This window comes from Salarias fasciatus, chromosome 14 (assembly GCF_902148845.1).
Source record: "Salarias fasciatus chromosome 14, fSalaFa1.1, whole genome shotgun sequence".
Classification (NCBI taxonomy): domain Eukaryota; kingdom Metazoa; phylum Chordata; class Actinopteri; order Blenniiformes; family Blenniidae; genus Salarias; species Salarias fasciatus.
This window is the reverse complement of record NC_043758.1, coordinates 8,375,154-8,394,975: the sequence shown is the minus strand read 5'-3', so window position 1 is coordinate 8,394,975 and position 19,822 is coordinate 8,375,154. Positions and strand designations below refer to the sequence as shown.

The following is a 19,822-nucleotide window of genomic DNA, read 5'->3' as shown; positions in this document are numbered from 1 at the left end:
GCAGGAGGCCAGCGGCCGCCGATGTCCCTCCTATTGTTTGTCTGTTTGGGAGCCCGTGACAAGCTGTGCTTGATGAAATTCAACATTTTTATTTCTGGGAGCTGGCAGGTTGGCAGGTGGTCTGGATGGTCCCGGCCACCCCGTCGGTCCGCCCCCGGAGCCCATGTCATCGCTTTTTGATGTTATCTCCGCCTTGCTTCCATTGGCCTTCGCCAGACCACTCTCCTCTCTTTCCTTCCTTTTAATGCGATAGCTGCCATGACCTATATAGTAAAGGCCATTTTTAGTGTGTATGTGGATGTGTGTGTGTGTGTGTGTTTGTGCGTTCTTCCCCGTGGCTCTCCTGTGCGTGTTTGCGGACGGTTTAGTGAAGATCTCCCGCGTACAAGTCCCTCGTAGGGCTCTCCGGTGAGTGTCCGGAGGTACAGAGTGACCCTGATGTGTCACTATTGCTTAAAAGAATGAATGGAAGAACTGGTGGACCACCATGACTCACACACACATACACACGGAAACCTCCCCAGGGTTCTGCCCATGATCGCTGCGCCCGGCCCACACATATGTGCACACGCCGCTGACATTTTTCCTCGAAGCACCTCCGTGGCTGCGAGATGACGTTGGCATGAAACCCGCAGGCCCTGCAAAAGTCTCCGTCCCTATACGTTTGTCTTTAATGTATATGTACATAAGTAAAGGGACGCGCGGCCCTGCTTCGTGCTCTCGCAGCTGCTCTGCGGGGGAAATTATGCGTTTGTGGTTTTATCTAATGAAGGTGAAGAAAAACGAGTGCCGGAGGCCTGCAACCTTGTGGAAACTCAGAGTGAGAGAAGCTCTTTGATGTTTATGCATGTTTATGAAGAAACAAACACCAATAGCTGAAAGTGTTTATTAGAGTTTGAGAAATGCAAAAAAAAAAAAAAAAAAAAAAAAAAAATCTAAGATGCAGAGTTACAGGATAAAACTGGGACAGAGGAAGCATATACACACTGCTTCACAACGTATCCAACAACCTCCCCTAGACATTTGTTCTTTGCTTTACAAACAGTGACTTTTCAGAGAGGTATAAAGGGAGAAATGAGCAAAAACAAACGGTCCACAAGTTCATCCAAACCAACCGTCCCCCCAGAGACAACATGACCCCAAAATGATGCGGAACTCAAACAGGAAAAGTTCAGTTCAACGAAATCCAAAAGTTTTTACCCTTAAATACGTCTTTTAATGTTGGAATCTTAAATATATATTTTTTTGAAGCCCTTCTCATGTATGCACATGTATACATGTATACAATACTATGAAGCCGAAGGCCTTCTCTCCGGTGTGTCCTCACTCCGGACTCCACAGACTGAACCAGCTGGTTCTTCTCAGGTGCAAAAGGAGGTTAGAGTAGCTAAAAATCCGGATGCGTCACCCTGCGGCGCTGCATGGCACTGTCTGTCTGAATAAATAAATCTTTACACGAAGGAAATCCTTCAGAGGAAACAAGGTAGAAGGAGAGGACTGCTGTTAGGAAGCTCGTCGTGTGTGAGGATTTGATTCCAGGTTATTCTCCTGTGTAGAGGTGACCTGTAAATTGCACTGTTGCAAAGACTCAAACTGCTTAGTAAGAAATACATCGGACATCGGTTCTTTCTCAAGTGGATTTCTTCATAACGAAAAACTTTATAAATACTGCTGGCGGCCGACAGGCGGGGCCAACGCGGCGTCGTTTCAGAGCCTATGAAGACATGAGAACAGACGCAACGGGCAGGAATGTTGATAAAGTTCAAGCATGAATACAACTGATTTTAAAAGTGACCCTTTTGTCTGCGTTCATGAGATTTAGAATTCTACCAATAAATCTAGCATTTTCTTATGTTCAGTGTATTCACGCGCTCCACATGCGACGTTCCTTCCGTCAGCTTCAAGACAAAGGCTGTTTTTTTTTTCCCCTGCACCAGACTCATGTTCCGTAACTTGCTCAATGGCACGATACCATCCACACAGCCAGACAAGAGGTCACCAGAGGTCATAGTCCTGGCAAATGTCCTGCTGGGTAATGCAAACCCTTCCTTCGCCCCGGTCTCCTCCGACTGCGGGACTAAACCGGGCCACGGAGTCCCACGACATCCACTTTGCTCACAACAGGAAATTACTGAAATTAAAACTGTGCAATTATCTCAATGATTAGTTGAACAACAGTACAGACGATGGGGTTAAAAAAAAAAAACTATTCTGACCTAGAAATGCACATCAAATGTCTTGTTTTCTACAAAAGAAAGAACTCGCTAAGCAGCCAGAACCTGCGCCTGGCTTTACTCTAAATTCAGATGTCGGGAAAAAAATTACCGAAGAGAAAAGAAGGTTTCCTTCAGAGTCTATCGGAGAAGGAAGATCAGTGGCTGCAGACTTGCTGGAACTCCTCAGGATGATTGTGGTCCAAAGTGAAAAGTCGAAGTGTCTCTTTTATTTTAATGCCAGATATCCCATCCGCTCGTTCTGTGCAACAAGTCAAATTCATTGAATATTTTACATTTGATCCCGATGTTCATTTACTGCAGTTTAAAGGAAGGCGGTCGACAGGAATCCGCTTCCTGTAGCCGCGTCCGCCATTCTGGTCTTTGCAGTCACAAAATGAAGCCACAGGATTATTCAGAGGTCATCAGACCGGGCGAAACACACTGTCCAACCTTTAAAAACAAGACAAACATTCAGGCAGTCAGATATTTATCGCCAAACTTGTTGGACACTCTCGTTCACTCTCGATTGACTGAGTGATTCTAATGTCAACACTTCTCCCCGGGGAGGACGGGCTGGGGATTTTCATTCAGTCCGAGACCGTCTCGGAGTCATGGCAACCGGATATGAGGCTGTTCAGGAGACGTGGACTCAATAAGCTGCGGTCAAGAGAACAGATCAGCACAGATATGCAGCCTGGGAAACAAACCAGAAAATCTGCCTGAAGTGAGAGATGATGCTGGAACTTTCCTCAATTCTCAGAACCCACAGCGCAAATAAATGGAACAAAGAAACAGCAACTTAGATCAGCTGACAAAAATGTGTGTTTGGTAGATTATTTCGTGATTCTTTGCAGTTAAATTCGATATAATTGTAAAGATAGATTATTCCCTTCAGAAATGCTGCCACAGCTGGAAGAACATGCATTTGTGGGATAAGCAGGTCCGAGAAGATTTTCGTCACATACTTTACATTTTCATGACGCTGCTATTTATTGATACAATAGATCAGAAGACCTGGAGAAGCGCAGGAAACAATTTCCTGTTTTGATTTGCCAAAAGAAGAGCTTTCACCAGGGTACTGAGCAGGAACCGGAGGGTCAATGTGACACCGCTCAAATATTCTCATGGTGAAGGTTAACAATCCAGCCAGCACGCCACAGGTTACTCCTTTACCGTAGACAGGCAAGACGGCAGTGGAAGAATATAGGCACCCAGAGGGTCTGAAACATCAAAAAACTACATTTTTCTGCTCAGAAGCAAATTAAATTAAAAAAAAAAAAAACTGACATACCAAGAGAAATTGGAAAAAAATATGCTAAAAAAAAAAGCTCATAGATTATATAGCAAGACAGACTATAAAGTGCACCGGTGACATCAGTGTGTTATAAACTGATAAATGTGCAAAGCACAGAAAATGATCTTACCTCATGTGCTGCAATCACTACCGAACATCTCTAAAGAGCTGAAAGATAAAACAATTCAGAGTTCGTGAGTATTGACAGAAGCATGTAGAGAAAATGGGATATAAAGTGTAGGGGAGGGAGACGGTGGTGAAAGAGAAGCAGAGTCGGACTGTGATGAATAAAAAGTTGAGTGTGAGGGTGAGGAGGCAGGACAGGTTATGTATATGTATGTTACCAGACTTACTGGATCCGTATGAACAGGAGCAGTCAACTCTCATGAGTTTCACACACATTTCGGGGTTTTACGTGAGCGTCATACAAAGACACACACACTCTCTTCACTCTGTCACTCCACGCTGAAAACTACACACATCAACACACACACACGCTGACCCTCGCTCGTCTCTGCATGCGCTGCACACCTCTGCTGCTGCTGCTGCTGCTGTCCCATCACCAAAGCAATCACACCTTCACACACCCCCCACCAAAAAAAATAACAAAAAAGATCCCAGTCAATAAACCCGACAGAGGAGAATCAATAGAAACTATCTGGAGGGCAACAACACTGCAACCTCCAGTTCATGTTGTTGCCCGTGGAAGTTCCAACAGATTGAGTTGAGTTGTTACAGGCTGTAGAAGCAAACTAATGAGCAGTGTTTGATGACTAAAAAACAGCAGGAGGAGACGACAGCATCTATCAGGTTGTGGACATTTGGGTTTGTGGCGCCAAAGCCGAGAGAAGAGTGAAATGTTTTGCACGGCTGGGCTAAAATATTCTATGGGAGCAGAAGAACAGATGGAAAGGGGGAAATCGATGCTGGGGAACAGTTGTGGTTTTATATCTGTGCACTTGAAATGCAGTCCAGAAAAACCTTCTGTGAAGAAGTTTGTCGAATTCATACCAAGCGTGTGACTCCGGGAGCCGATACGGCGGCAGTGCTGTGAAACACGGCGTTAACCACAGTCTGCCTGCAGGCGCCGGTGCACGTCACATGCTCCGTTCTTTGTTTCTCTGCTGATTTTCAGAGCTCCGTTTGACAGAACTTCCTCAGAAAAGAACGGCTAGAACATGAAATGCTGCTGTCTCCTCCTCCTCCTCCTCACATCGTCTGGATTCTCAAATATTTTTAGGACCAGACACAAATTACTCATTTATTCTGTTGTGTTGGAATCCAGGCCGACAATAACAGACACACAAGAAGAAGAAGAAAAAAAAGAGCTACCATTGTGTATTTCTGGCAAAGTTTAAGAACCCAGACTCTGTTGAAGGTTGAATCAAAGTGAAATCATGCAGCAGAGATTATTGATCCTGTTCAGGTGCGACCCTCAACTCCTGTCCTCCTTTTGAAGGATAATGTAAAGGAAACAAGTCAGTCCTCTGATGCACAGCTCCTGATCTCATGCACCACTTCACATGTGAAACACTGACGAGAAACCAGTCCTGCACGGCAGTGATTACACAACTGGCGAAGGACGTGAGCAGATTTGCTCTGCTCCTCGAGGGGGATCAGGGCTGAGGGTCTGGACCACCTGTCCAGCATGAATGTCTCTGATTGGGCGGCCCCGCTCTGGACGGAGCCGCCGGGGGTTTGTACCAGATTTGTCCCAGTGATTGGTGGATCGACTCACAGCAAGCGGGTCTTGGCTGAAAGCTGCTACGCTGTTCCGCATCTCATTCTCACTGCCACGCAGAGGTATCAGTGACACGTTACCGTGACGCGTGTCCGGCGGCGCGCGGCTCGCGCGCGTCTGCTGGAGCCCGTCCTGCGGCCACACGTCGCCGTCGTACTGCGGTGAGCAGCGGATGGAGACGGCGGCGGAGAGAGGAGAGGTTACAACACGGCACTGACGTGCAGCCCGAGCAGCGACATTAAAGCGGCGTTTTTAAACTGTTTGAGCCTAAGAAGCAATTAAAAATAAATGAAACACAGAAACAATTTCCTGAGCTGAATTATGACCAGAAGTAAAACATCCATTCATTAAAATGTGAAATCATTTATCACTTCAGTGCAATTAAGATGAATTAAAATGATAAAATATGGATTTGCACAAAACTACAAGTGTAACAAATGTTTTAAACGAAGAGCAACTAACACAAGAAGAACCATGCTTTTTATACGTTCTGGTAATAATGTTTCACATTGTAAATAAAAACAATCAATTACTGTTACTGTTCGATGTGAAATGTTAGGAGAGGCAGTTTGGTTTAAGCTGTGTTAGTGAGCTCATCTTCCTTCACTTTGGATTCTCCCTGTTTAGAAGCAATATATTAATATGATCATAAACTCATTTTTTATGTATTCCAGGAGGTCCATGATTCAATTGATATTTTTTTTGGGAACATGTTTTCCTTAATTGTTTCCAGAGAGACAAGCTGCAGCCACCTGAAGCGAGGATGCTGTTAGCAGCACCTTTTATAAGCGGTTTTGTGCAAATACCTCCTGGAAAAGCACCAGTGCTGTCACAGGGGCCTTTTTCTTCTTCAAGAGACTCAATCATTTTTGGGGGATTCATCTGGATATTATGCTACAACCTTTGTTCAAGCCAACAGGGAGGAGATCCAAAGAAAAAGGTTGGGAATCAGTGTGTCGGAGTGTTTAGATGTAGATGTGAAAGGGAAAAAAAAACACACCTGGATACTGAGAAAAGTTGCAAACCACTCTCTCATTTCTGTCTGAGTGTCGCAGCAGAGATACCTGCAAACAAACAAACACAAGACGAAGAATGAAGCAGACAACGCAACGAAAATCAAACAGGTCCCTGTGTGTGTTTGTGAGAATTTGGGGGACAAGATGTCAAGGAGGCTTTTTCGGACCGAGGGAAATTTGGGGCGTGGGGCAAGATGAAAAGAAAGACAAAGTCAGAGATCTTAAGTGAGATTGACATCCTCCCTCCTCGGGCGCCTGGCGGTGGAGCCACTAGCGTAAACACCATGTGATTCCTAATTTAAACTCCCACCAAACAGAAACACTGATTAAGACCTTCAGTGTTCGGTGCGCTCGTCCGTGGGAAGTGCGAGTCTGTGTCTTTGTGGAGTTTGCGGGCGTGCGTGCATATTTCATGCCGCTCAGGTTGCCGTCACGCAGCCCTTTGAGTCATCAGACATGCTGCACTGCTGGATAAACAAGCTTTATTTAGACAATTATTATTGTTGTGAGCCCAGATTTCGGCTACAACAATTATGTCAGCGCTCTCCGCTGAGACACAACACGGCAAAGATACAAAGAGAACTATATAAAGTGTTCACTGTATACTGCAGGCATGCATAAATACAGCCACAGTCGTCCCCTTGTGACCTTTGACCTGAAACCATTTTTTACCGATTCCATTTAGGGAACCCTACGAAATGACGCACACACCTCCGGTGATAACTTCTCCAGCCCCCTACACACCCTTATTCTAGTGCAGGTTTATGATGTGTTGCTTCGAAAGTAATCTAAGTTTTGCACCACAGCGCTGTGCAGAGGCAGCAGGAGTATAAATAGTTAACACGACAGTGGCTGAGGCGCTCAGACCGCTGCGCGCTCTACATGATAAGTAGTCAGAAAGCGTTTACTGAAACCACCAAGCAAGGATGGACCGGAGCTGGAGCGACTAAATGAAGCCAATCAGAGAGGAACAGAAACAAAACTCACTGTCAAACTGACACAAAGAGTCAACCTGAAACCAATCGTAAACTTATCTTTAGGGGGAAAAAACTTGTAAAAATGCATTCAGTCTGACATTTTAGGTCCTTACAGAGGGAACGTAATCTGCACCCAGTTTTCAGACTCTACACAGAAACGCATTAGAGCCCGGTGTGGTTCGCAGACGCACAGCTCCCCACCCTCCCCTGCTTGCATCATTACGCCGAACGGAGCTCATTAGCGCCTGCTGCAATCCAAAAGAGGGCAGTCGTTCTTCTTCAGCATGCTTACCTACACTTTCGTTATCTCCCAGAATACGTTCGACTTGTTCATTCTGCCTTGTAATTAAGTGCCTGCTAATCTACAACATTATCAGCAGCAGCAGAAGAATGAATGCTGCTCATTTATCATTATGGATTTCCACAAAGCCACCGTATAAAATTTACATAATTTTTCAGAAAATTTATCAGTGTCCCTATAAGCTTAAGTGCACTGACTGCAAAAAGTGGCCGATAAAGTAGCACTGCAGAAAAGGGAAAATTAATGTATTAGGACGTTTTGAGTGGACAGAAGCAACACCAGGATAAAATGAAGTGAATGTTGAAAGCAGGAGGGTGAAAGTCAGACTGGCGGAGAGAAATTCACCTCATCAGCCACATTTGCATCTTCAATCTTTCACTCGCGCTTTCTTCTAGCTTTTCATGTTCCGTAAATTCCAGGTTTTCTGCAGTCTGCGTCCCGACCTCCCATATTCTCACCCTTCTTCTTTATCTGTCTCAAACATCCACGGCCCTTCTCTGTAAGTGTGTGTGTGTGTGTGTGTGTGTGTCCTCCTCACAGATGCGGTTTGTTGCTGTGAGGGATGTGACGGTGGAGCGTAACCAAGAGATGATCCTGCCGACAGCGTGACGGGAACAGCGCTCCCATTACAGCTGTGAAGACGTCTACCGCTGTTGACAATGTGGAGCCCGGCGTAACATGAACACAGGCTCACATGGGGCGAGCGCACGTGGACGTGTACACGAACAGACCTGGATTAGAGCCGAGCGGCGCTCACAGGTGTACTCGTGTGTTTTTCTCCTCGGCCTCCCGGGTGGAGCCGACCTTTCATACGGCTCCATCTCCAAAACCCTCATGCAGGGATGTGGCCTGTTTCCGACGCCTACAGCGGAGCTGCCAGCTTACTCTCATGTCGGTCGTATTTACATGTGTGTCGGAAATGTGATCGTCTTCCCACCAGGAAAATGCCACCTTCAGCTAGGAATAAGAAGAGGAACACTCTTTGTGTTACACAAGATCCGTTTTGTAGCATTTTACGATGTTTTCTGTGCAGGAGCTCAACGTGAATGAACTGATTTTCCTCTCCACTTTAAATCAACACACATCTCAAGCAGATTAGGAGGAGCTATGTTAATATTAAATGAAAAATGACAAATAACTGATGGTTTTGCCATAATCTTGGATTTAACATTGGTTCGAGTTTGAAAATTTCATAAAATGTAGATTTGTCATCAGATGTCCTCAATTAAAACAGCTGTATGTGGTTTGATCACAAATAGAAACTAAAGCGTTCAATTGATGAAACTATTTAATCACAAGTTTTGTGAATTAATTGGACTTTTGTTTAAAATTCAGGCATTTTCTATTCTGCACTGATATTTACTAATTGCATTTTAATAATATGAACAATTTACTCCAAGTGTGTGTTCGAGTGGAGTTCAAGTAAAGTAATTTTAAAGTGAATGTTTTGGGTTTTATTGAGTTGATCAAATTCTTTTAAGAAGAAATGTGTTGATGTGTAAATAGATGTATGTCTAAGTCTATTAGCTGCTGAATGTTTGCTTTTAAACTCCAGTTATTTCATTGATTTAAAAAGAAAATGATTTAATCTGCCGACTCCCAACACTCAAGTGTCCAAAGCCGGAGCTTCTCGAGAGCTTTGAACATCTCCAGCACCTCACGAAAATTACTTCGCTAAAGCAGTAAGACGGATCGATGGATGCAAACTCTCATTTTTATTTCTGTATTGAACTCTGTATTTGTCCCCTGGGAAGAACCCAAGTCCCTTTAACAGATATAAACCGGTATGAAAGAAGGATGGAGGAGAGCATGTGATTTTTATGTAACTGGGAAGCATAAAAAAAAAAAAATTCATTCTGCACTAAACATGTCTTTAGATGAGCGATAAAACAGACGTATGACAGTGAGACCCATGCATGCTGGACGTCGACTTACCACTGCTGTCTCTCCTGCTTCTCTTGCTTCTTGCTCTCATGCACCACAGTCAGTCCCCAGCTGAGGGCAAAAGGAGATGAAGTTACTTCTGCAGAAGTTCTGGGAGTTACAATACTTAAGGTCAGGCTGCCCCCTAGTGGTCACTCTGCTCAGCAGTTGTTTCAGATAAAGCAAAACCAAGGCTCCTAAAATAAAATTAGAAAATAAATTACTTTAGCTATTCATTATCCTTTTAAATGAGTTTGGAGAAGATTAAGCAGGATTACAAAACTGGGTCTTAACCTGCGCACAATTTCAAAAAAATAAATCAGGTAGTGTGCTCCTGGGCACTGGCCAAGCTGGTTCAAATTAATGGTAGTGGAATGTAAAAGTTAATTAAAATCACATAAATTTCACAGGAGTTTACAGATTAATTCTCTCAATATATTTAGACTGGAGCCCGTTCCATGCAAATATGCCATTCCTCCAGCATCACATTCAGAACAAGATGATCCTCTTTTGCATTTTGCTATGCAGTATACTGTTTGTGACACAAACGTGTTGTACGATTGTAAAGTCACTTAAGTTTAAAGCCAGGAGTTTATTTCTAAAAAGAAAGAAGTTCAAAAAGCTAGTTTTCATGAGGAAAAAAAAACTCACAACAAGTCCCCACAGAAATAAAGACATGAATTGTTTGGACAGTCTGGAGGGGAAATCTGCAGAAACTCATTGTTCCATTTGCACCCACTGAAGCGGAATTCTGATCACTATCGAGCCTTACTGGATGTTACAGAGTTCCCGACGTCGGGAAGACTGTCGGTGCTCAACTCACCATGTCGGAGGTCTGAGTTTCTTTTTGATACCGAGATAAACTCTTAAACTCTTCGCTGGCCATTCGCGTTCTGGTCGGTTACTCTGACAGGAAAACGAAAACAAAACACAGCGATGAGTGTTTTTACAAATGTGGCGACTACAAAAACAGACGGGAAGATTTCTCTGCAGGTCTTACCCGGACTTCCTTGTACATTCTGAGCGAGGTGAAATTGAGGATGAAGTATCGGTCGTGGAAATTCCCAGAGGACAGCCCCAGACCCAAGATGCTTCGCTCCTCTCTGAATTTCATCATCCCATGTTTAGAGGCGTCGACTTTACTTCCTATGGATCCGAGTGAGAGATTTAGAAGAATGTGGGGAAAGGGATGGTCAAAACAGGACCAACGTGCTCGTATTGACTGTGTTTACCCAGGTAGAGGAGCATCGCCTCCATAGCAATGTGCTTCTTAATAAGCAGGTGGGAGTCGGTGCCAAAGGAGTGAAGGATCGGAAGGACTCGCTCCTGATAGTGCAGCGGACGCTCTGCAGGTGGAAAATTAGACTGCAGGTGACAATATCTCCGATAATTTCTTCACATGAGAGGGGGGTGAAACATTTCTCGGAAGAACACATGATCTGAAGAGGTACTGTCAGATTTGATGCCACGACTGACTGTTGAATATTTCTGAAAGACATTTCTTTCTTTTTTTTTAATATTCTATTTTAAGAGAAAAGCTGTCTCTTTTCATAATAATGTTATTTTACATCCCTGGAAAGTTTTTGCTCCTCACGCCTACGGTTTCAAACCCAAAAATAGCCAGGGTTGTCGTCTCTCGCCGTCACCTGAATGACAGGAATCCCTCCAGCTCCTCCTGTCACTCACTCTCTCTCTGATGTCCTTCACATCTCTCAGTATCAGTCCTCCCATTCCCTGTGTAATCAGCAGGTGGCTTTTCTGACGAGTCATAGGAAATCTGCCAAATCAGCTGAGCGTCACTGGCACTTGATCAGCCACCTACGGGCTTCCTGGTGGGGAACCAGATGGCCCACATACCAGGCTGAAAACAAACCGCGGCTCACAGTCACATAGCCGGGATGAGCTTTTCGCCTCTGGAGTTTGTGTGTCACGCTGGATAGTTCAGACTGCAGGCAGAGCAGAGAGCACTTCACAGGCGTTTGTGTTTTTTTGTTGTCGTGTGGACCTTTTCATTTTTGCATGTTAATCTGAAACAGCTTGAAACAACATTAATTCGTGTTCTTTTAGAACAAATTTTTTTTTTTTTTTGCTATGATTAAAAAAAAAAGAGAGAGAAGAAAATTGGAAAAGAAAGCAAAGAAAACCAATGAATGATTCGAAGAAGCAAAATGCCCCACAGTCTGTCAGACTACCATGAAGCCAGCCTCTGATTACCCATCTGGCTCTCACCCATTTCCTCTTTGTCGCAGACCTCCCAGCAGCTCCAGTACTCTTTGTCTTTGACAGCGATGTTCCGCTGGTCCAGAACCTCACACGTCAGCTCTGCTGCCGTCATGGAACCAGGGATCTGAGGGGGAGAGCGCCGCCGTTACTCTGTCACATAGATTTTCTGGTATAAGGCAAAGTGAAATGTGTGGCTGCGTATTAATGCAAGAAGTGTGTGTTGGTGTGGCGCTTAATGTGCACTTCGGAAGGGAACTGGCAGCGAAGCGTCCAGTCATGTTGAGTCATCAGGTCAACACCCAGTCACCTTGACGTGACGCTCCGCCGTTTCTTCCTTTTTCTCCAGATACACGGTGCAGATGAAGTGGCCGCCTGGTTCAGTACTCTGGTCGAGTACACACACACACACACAACCAAACACAAACACACACACGCAAATGAGAGTAAACAACATCAAGATAATGAAGAACTGCGTGCAAAGCTGCCATAATGCAAAAGGCACAAACCGAAAATTTGCATTTAAATAAGACTTCTAATACAGCAAACAGCTTAATGCATGAATTTAAGATAAGGCATTAAGGGTTTACAGCCTTCCATTTCAGCTGAGACCTAAACAACATTACACACAAAGGCAGCGTATCATGGCGTGAAACATGGACAACTGTGAACGTGAGAGTGTGTGTGTGTGTGTGTGTGTGAGACTCACGGGGAAATTCGCTATGTGGAGCCGATCTCGCACTTCGATGATGACTTTGATCTCTTCCAGCTGCTTCCTTAGCTGCTGCTCATCCACCTGCAAACCACACAAACAGCTGAATGATTATCAAAGCAGACGTTAAAAACCGATCGCATGACCAAAATACCACGAAAATAAACCAGCGTCAACGACACTGGCATGACATTTCCATATAAACACAAACATAAAACAGGGAATTAGAAAAACATGGATAATTTCGTTGTTTGCGTGCTGGCCTTGCTCTATTCAGGGTGTTCTGTGTTTTTTTGCCAGAAGTTGTTTGGTTCAAAACCGCCTACAACCATGAGTGGGATAAAGCTGGGAGGGACGTGAAGATGGGTGGTTTATATCTGTGTTTTTCAGTGCGCGCCCCTGACATTCTCTGAGATTGACTTCACAGCCAATGTGATAAGGCGGCATGCAACCTTTGAAACCCGCGCACAGCGAACGGCGTTTCCAATTTTCTGACGACAGAGGAGAGTGCGCTGCCCTCTCCTTGCAGTGCGGCGAGGAGTGAACCCTTTACCTCAAATATGACTGTGTAGTGCTGAATGAGGTCCTCGATGGCACGGCCAGCCGTGTAGTCCTTCCCATCAGTCTGGAACAGCGTGGGGCCGAACACTATAGCCAGGTTGTGGAGGTTCATCTGGTTGCGATCAGAGAAACGCTGCACGCTGAAATGAAAACAGTGAAAATCCCATTTTACCCATGTGTGCACGCAGACATAAACTACAGATACAAGCGGGTGTTGGACTGAAATGTTGTCTCACCAGTAGAGGTGGTTGATAAGAGCTTGTAGTGTAGCTTTGTTGACACGAGGCAGCCGGTTCAACAGCAGCTTGTACTGGGAGATTTTTCTACTTTCATCCTCAATGGCTGGAGAACGAGACAGACGGAGAGCAAAGAAAAGAGAACATCATGAACGCAGAGGGAAAACAGCGGCGGGAGGTGTACCATAGAGCAGCAGAACAGATATAACAGATACAGCCAAACATGGCGAAAACTCTGTTACTAAAGCAGTTTTTGCTTCTGTTCTGACCTGTGGACAGGTTCATGTGTATGTAGTACAAAAAAATTGGCAGTGAAAGCTGACCAGTGTCCAGTTAATTTAGTTTATTTAACCTCCTGTTAAACTGCATTATTGCTGTTTAGTGACTCCTACCAGCGACGCTGAGCCAGGTGGGGGCGTCCTCTGCCGTGAACAGGCCTTCTTCTAAATCCCTGAAGAAGCGTTTCATGGTGCTGGAGACGTCGTCCACCTGATGCTCCCCTTCTTTCAGACGGAGGCTGCGAGCGTCGCTGCGAAAGCGCTCACATAGCGCTGCCACGCGGGAGTTCACGCCACTTTTACGATAGATGCCTTCCGACGTCAAGCCTGGAGAGAGAGCAGACATACTGTATATTAACAATCACGGTATTTACAGAAATGATGTGGAAGGGATCTGATCTCATCTCATCTGATGAAGAATATCAAACGTTTATATTTTAACAGAAAAGTAATTCAGAGCAGAAGAGATGGAGTGATTTGTACAAAGTCTAACACTCTGATGCTCGATATCAATCAAAGACTGTGTTATCCATCATCAGCTTTTCAGCTGACAGCTGATTAAAAATGAAGCAGAACTGTTGATACATCACTGTCCATCACAGTGTGATAATAACACGTAAACATGTGTAAACACAGACAGAGGTGCGAGCAGTCCTCTCTGCTGCATGTCAAGACTTTCATGAGTTCACAATTAAGCACACAAAGTCGGATTATCTGGAGGAGGTTTTATCATTGTCAAATTCAAGCAAGGCAGCCCCTGGCCTGTTTTTCAAATATAATTTCTGGATTACTTTCAGCTATTTATATTCTTATTTACACCTTTTTTTTAACTGCTCTTCTACTTCACTGTGCCACATCTCCAAACTCTTGTAAACCTGAACGACCTGAAAGGTGTTACAATAAAAAAAAAACTCGTCTTCCAACTATTATTCATAATTAATTTAGCATGTCGGTGTTGCAACATGTAATAACGCCATACATTTAGTAGTAAGGCTTACTCTAAGGCTTCTGTTGATTTAAAAACCGCCCATCATACTTCTCTTTTTGTCTTGTTCTTCTTTGCACTCTAACACCGGCTCAGAATTACCAGCCACTTTTAACCAGAATGAGGTCAAATGTCTCAAGTGAAGCACTTCACAGCGATCTCTTCTTGTGCCGTGCAGCAGAGGCAGACATCTTTCAGTGTTTGTTATCTGCAACACTTGTTTCAAAACAGCTACAGCATTTGATTGCATCAATAAAGATTTTATCCCGTCGTTTCGCAGCTGTTGTCCAGTCGTCAAAGTCAAACCGGATCATTGTTTGAGGAATAAACTTGTCCAGGCAGCGAGGCGTGGGGGGGAGGAGGAATGATGATTGTGTAAGAAAGCCGGGGAATAAAGAAAAAAAATGAGGGAGGGGAAATTGATACCGAGGAGAGAGCAAGGACAGAAACGAAGATGGAACAGAGTTGCTTTGTTGGTCTCTCCCAGAGACAGAATCCTGCTATTACAGTCACATGAGTACACAAACATTTGGGAAGTGCCAGGAGTCCCCAACGATTTGCACAAAGGCCGCCACCGCATCAAGTGACGGAGCCAAGAGGGTAACCTTTCCTGTGATGAAACTGAAGGCATTCAGTGCTGCGTTAAACTAGCAGTGAGGCTTTCATTCGGTACGAGAAGTCAACTGACAGAAACGGGCCGTTTGTGTGCCTCTGTAGCTGCGTCTCACCACACTGCGTGATGTAGCCGATGCAGCTGTACACTATGACGGGTATGTCCGTCTCCGTCAGCTGCTGCTGGCTCAGCGTGTCTCCTCCGCTCCCCGCTGCGGCCTGGATGGCTCCACACCAGCCAGAAAAATCCAGTTTTCTCTCTCCTTCGATGTACAAAGTCCTGGGCAAAGAGAATTGCAGCAGAGGGCAAAAGGGAACCATGAGGGAGCGACAATAACAATCAGTACGTGGGGAGAAAAAATAGCAGTGTTTACATATTTTACAGTGAGGATTTTAAAAACATCAGTAAAAACAGAGCTTAGTAACTTCATTGTTTTTTTAAGAGGCTTTAACCCATTGAACCAAATGAGTAATTTAATTTAAGGCAACTGTTCCAGCCTTGTTTCTGTGAAGCTCCACAGGTTACATCTAGAAATGTCCCCCTCTTTTATTATGGTTTCCTTTAATATGAGCAATTTTAAATAGTGACAAACTCTGAGCAACCACCGTTTTAATTTGTTAGCTTTTACGCTTCAGCAATATAACACACAATTCCTGGTTATTTTTGCCGTCTCACCTGCCTCTCTCCACCAAGACCAGCACTTCATTGTCTTGTTGAATTGCTGGAAAACACAAACACACAGCAATCAGTTTCCTGCGGCTGACGGTCTCAGCGCTGGAGCCACGTCAGGATTTGAATACACTCGTGAATTTGTCAACGTCTGCAGCTTCCGTTTGAGTATCTGCTACTGTCAGCAGCTTTAATCTTTTCAGATTAACTCAGGATCATTCTGTGTGAATTCCACTTTGTAGAATAAAGCTATAGAACGTACAGATATTTGTTTTCAAATGTAGAGACATTAACATTAAAAAGTTGTCAGAAAAATTAATACTGATAACGACGTACAATTACTGTCGTGCACCAACTTTGCAGTAAACACTAAATGTAAATGTATCCTGTAGAAGTCACTTTGGGGTTGATTTCCTCAGACTCACAGAGTTCATTCAGCTTGCGGAGGTGGATTTCTTCCCCTTTGTTGGCCTCCAGGTAGACGTGAAGCGTGGAGCCCACCAGGGCGAACCACCCCAACTTTGATGTCTGCAGGTTCAAGCCGTCTTTACACTTCAGCCGCCCGATCCGCTCAAAACCCAATTTCAGCAAAGGCTCGGCGCTGGGTGGAATAAAGCTCTGCAAATAAAAGACGGACAGCGAGACTTTGAAATATAAAGCACATCAATCACCGGTGCCATTCTCCTTTCATGCAAATTCAACCACTTTATTCTTTTCACACTGTCCTGAAAGCCAATAATCACGGAACAAAATGTTGCAGCGCTTCAGTGGAAGGAATACTGATAGAGAGGAGCAGAGCGCTTAATGCGCATGTGGTTGGCTCTTTTAGATGGGATTCTGTGTATCCATATAAATTCACAGGTGCAACATGACGCCGTGACTGACACCTGGGATTGTTGAATTTTGATTGCAAAAACCCGGCTACAAAAAAAATCAGAAATATTTCCATCCTCACTGTCAACAATCCTGCAAACATCCTACTTTTCAGTGCACTTATTAACACATGGAGCACTGACCCTCTTATCCAATTTATTCTTATCTGCCGTATGGTAGGTCATGAACAACTTATTTACTCGTTATCCCTTTAGGGAAGATGTCCAAAGAACACACGCATTTGGAGGTTACCTTGGCGAGAGACTTGACCCACTGCTTGTGGCCGTCTGGATCGTCCGTGCCAAACAAATAGAGACGCTCCGCCTCCGTGTACAGCTCAAAAGTATGATTGTATCTGGCGGTCAGAAAATTAGGTTGAGGGGAAGTAAGACACAGAGCAATAAAAAAAAACAAAAAAAAAACACAGTGACAAATTAATTATTAATGACACAAACAAGCTTGCGTGTGTGCGTGTGCGTGTGCGTGTGCGTGTGTGTGTACCCGTGCTTCTGAGGGGCGTCGACAGCCAAACAGACTATCTCTGTGGCCTTCAGCACTCCGTTAGGGTTCGAGTTCTTGTCACTTTCATAGTAGCTGAACGTGCCGTCGTTTAATGTGCACCAGCGACGGCTGAACTCTAACAAGATAAAAGGATCAACATTATTGACAAATATTTTGCTATTTAAAGACAATATACAGCAGTTTCGTCTCCAGATGCTCATGATTCGTTTTAGAGCGGGGAAGAGTGGACGTACCCTCCCTGCCTTTGTGCTCCGCGGTCGCCCGGCCCATGGATGCAGTCTTGAACAAGAAGCCATTGTGAGAAACACAAGGTGTTGGTAGGTACTGTATCGGCTCCATAAGCTCACCGGCGTCTAACCGTGGCAGCTCTACAGAGGAAAAAAAAACAGCTAAGTGAGACACCAAGAATGCTTGTTTCAATTTTGTGAACTTTCTCATGAGAATATTTGGTATTCCTGCTTTGTACTGGCTGACCGTGTTCCCATTATGTCAACATGTCCCGTTCTCTGGAACGTACTGTGGATGAGGGCAGGAACACCGTCTCTCACTGTCGCTTCAACTCTCAAAACATTGTGCTGAATTCTGTTGTCCTACTGTAGCTCCCGAACTCGGACTTCTCACCGTGTTCCCGGTCATTTTCCATTTGGTAAAACGCCTGCATGAAACCACGGTTGATAAATCTGACGGAGCAGATTTTGATAGCTTGAAGGCAGTTTTTTAAATAATCTATGTTAATCCATTTCGCTGGGATCAAGAGCCAATGACTTTTGCTTTAAACGAAACTGAGAGCAATTATTATTTATAAGCTTTTTAAGAATTGGTGATAAAAAGGAATATACTGTCAATTCTGTCAAGTTTGAGCTGTAACACAGTTAACCCATGTATTGATATTCCAAATCTTTTACAGTGTTTCACTGTGACAGTATCTGCCGATAGAATAACAGAGTTATCTTTGAGCTTAAAAGAAAGTGGTCAATTTTAATTTAAATCACCATAAAAGTGGAACACAAGTGAACTACAAAAGTAAATTACTGGGACTTGAGTCTTTTGTTACATTTTATTAGAACCCTTCTCTAAACATGAAGACAAACAACATCAAGATGTCTGGAATTGGCTTCATTTGTTTAGGATTTAACAAATTGTACAAAAAGCAGCAGTTGCAACTCTGAAACACAGTGGGGAGAAACAGATTATATTGCCCCCCTCTGAAGCCCTCGGTGGGTTTGAATATTACCACACTGCTCATTACAACTAAAGCGCTCCTCAGCCTGGTCTGAGCTTACATCTCTGAACGACTCCCCCGTCATGGACCCTGCGTCATCAGGCTACAGCCTCAGCACCTTCTCTCAGGATTCCACTCCGACTGAAATACCGGATGATTTATAATCTGTTTTTAATTAGCATATCTCTGGATACACAGCTTATCTAAATCATTATTAAAGGGATGTAAATCCTACTCAGCTGTGAAATCAAATTTAAGGGTGCGATCATGTGTGTGTAATACGTGTGTAATACTGTACCTGTGTTGAGATTATGGCTAATTAGTTCAGCCTGCAGAGGTTGTGCATGAGCAGAGGCCAGGGAGAGAGGGGAGGGCCAATCTGGCATACCAGTCGAACAATTCACATCTGCACCGCAGAAAATCAGGCACAGCGTCTCCAGAACATCACTGCTCTGCACGTTTATACACAGAGCCTTGAGAGAGGGAGACAGTGAGAGACAATAAGACTAAACAGAGCTGCACAGGTAACTGTAATCACGCATAATTAACAGGCATAAACAACAAAATGTAATCACCGCGTGTTGCTTGGAAGCGTTAGGAAGAACAGCATCCAGCCTCTCAGAACTGAGAGCTGGTATTGAATATCAAATAATCAAACTGAAATAGTTTTGAAACTTTACTAATTCTCTTGAGGAAAATTATTTCTCTTGATTCGACCCATCACATTAATAGTTAACCTTAACAACACATCCTTGGCTCCTCCCTCATGGCAGCACCCGAGGAGTGAAGGGTCCAGGGTTAGCTCAGGTGATCGCTGTGGTAAACTGAACAAAGAGGTTTGGACTTTTGAACACAAGCTCACTACTCTAATCTTTATGCCATGGCTCATGCCTGACGTGACAGTGGATCCTGCCTGTGATTGAGCAGTCTTACTGCAGACCTCTTTTTGGGGCGACTTTAATGACTGGGATAAACAAAACAAACAAAAATTTTTTTTATAAATGTATATATAAGTATATGAGCACATAGGGATGCTTCAAAACCTGCAGTTCTCCTCCTGTTCCTGTATATTAATAAATATTTTTGACTCTTTCACCCAGTTAACCACCTACTGACACTGACATTCACTTCTAAATATAATCTTAGGATGCATCTTGTGTATTTTAATAAAAAAATAAATAAATAAAAAAAATCAATTCTGTTGTAGCGTCAATGGAGAACCTGAGTCATTTCGGGAGGATTTATTGTGACTGAGCAAGTTATAACAACAGACAACTATCCACCAGGAGCTTCCAGGTGTTTCAGTCGTCTGCCAATTTTTGATTAACCAAATCCACTGCATGAACATTTAATAACGAAGCAGCCTCGAGCCATTTGGCAGTGATTAGTGAGTAAAACCCTGAAGCTAGAGGATCACCTGTGACCTGAAGTCCAAAGACCAGCAGTAAAGCTGACGGGACTGG

The 19,822-nt window shown here is 44.1% G+C and overlaps 1 protein-coding gene across 7 annotated transcripts in view; it reads right to left on the bottom strand.

Moving 5' to 3' along the window:
* Positions 1-868: 868 nt before the first annotated feature.
* Positions 869-19,822, bottom strand: part of arap1 (ArfGAP with RhoGAP domain, ankyrin repeat and PH domain 1) — a 48,961-nt gene continuing 30,007 nt past the window's right edge. For 2 of the 7 annotated variants that reach the window (XM_030108828.1, XM_030108829.1), the window contains exons 14-32: positions 18,658-18,832; positions 17,371-17,505; positions 17,117-17,252; positions 16,868-16,970; positions 16,168-16,360; positions 15,749-15,794; positions 15,189-15,352; positions 13,590-13,802; positions 13,198-13,303; positions 12,954-13,101; positions 12,398-12,484; positions 11,999-12,076; positions 11,698-11,815; positions 10,701-10,814; positions 10,469-10,614; positions 10,292-10,374; positions 9,481-9,540; positions 6,252-6,315; positions 869-5,407 (exon numbers count right to left, since the gene is read on the bottom strand). In XM_030108828.1, the coding sequence (XP_029964688.1) occupies positions 5,075-5,407; positions 6,252-6,315; positions 9,481-9,540; positions 10,292-10,374; positions 10,469-10,614; positions 10,701-10,814; positions 11,698-11,815; positions 11,999-12,076; positions 12,398-12,484; positions 12,954-13,101; positions 13,198-13,303; positions 13,590-13,802; positions 15,189-15,352; positions 15,749-15,794; positions 16,168-16,360; positions 16,868-16,970; positions 17,117-17,252; positions 17,371-17,505; positions 18,658-18,832 (2,502 nt within the window). In that variant the 3' untranslated portion in view covers positions 869-5,074. The remainder of the gene's footprint in view (positions 5,408-6,251; positions 6,316-9,480; positions 9,541-10,291; positions 10,375-10,468; positions 10,615-10,700; positions 10,815-11,697; positions 11,816-11,998; positions 12,077-12,397; positions 12,485-12,953; positions 13,102-13,197; positions 13,304-13,589; positions 13,803-15,188; positions 15,353-15,748; positions 15,795-16,167; positions 16,361-16,867; positions 16,971-17,116; positions 17,253-17,370; positions 17,506-18,657; positions 18,833-19,822) is intronic. The other 5 variants (XM_030108832.1, XM_030108834.1, XR_003932822.1 and 2 more) reach the window with 5 other exon arrangements.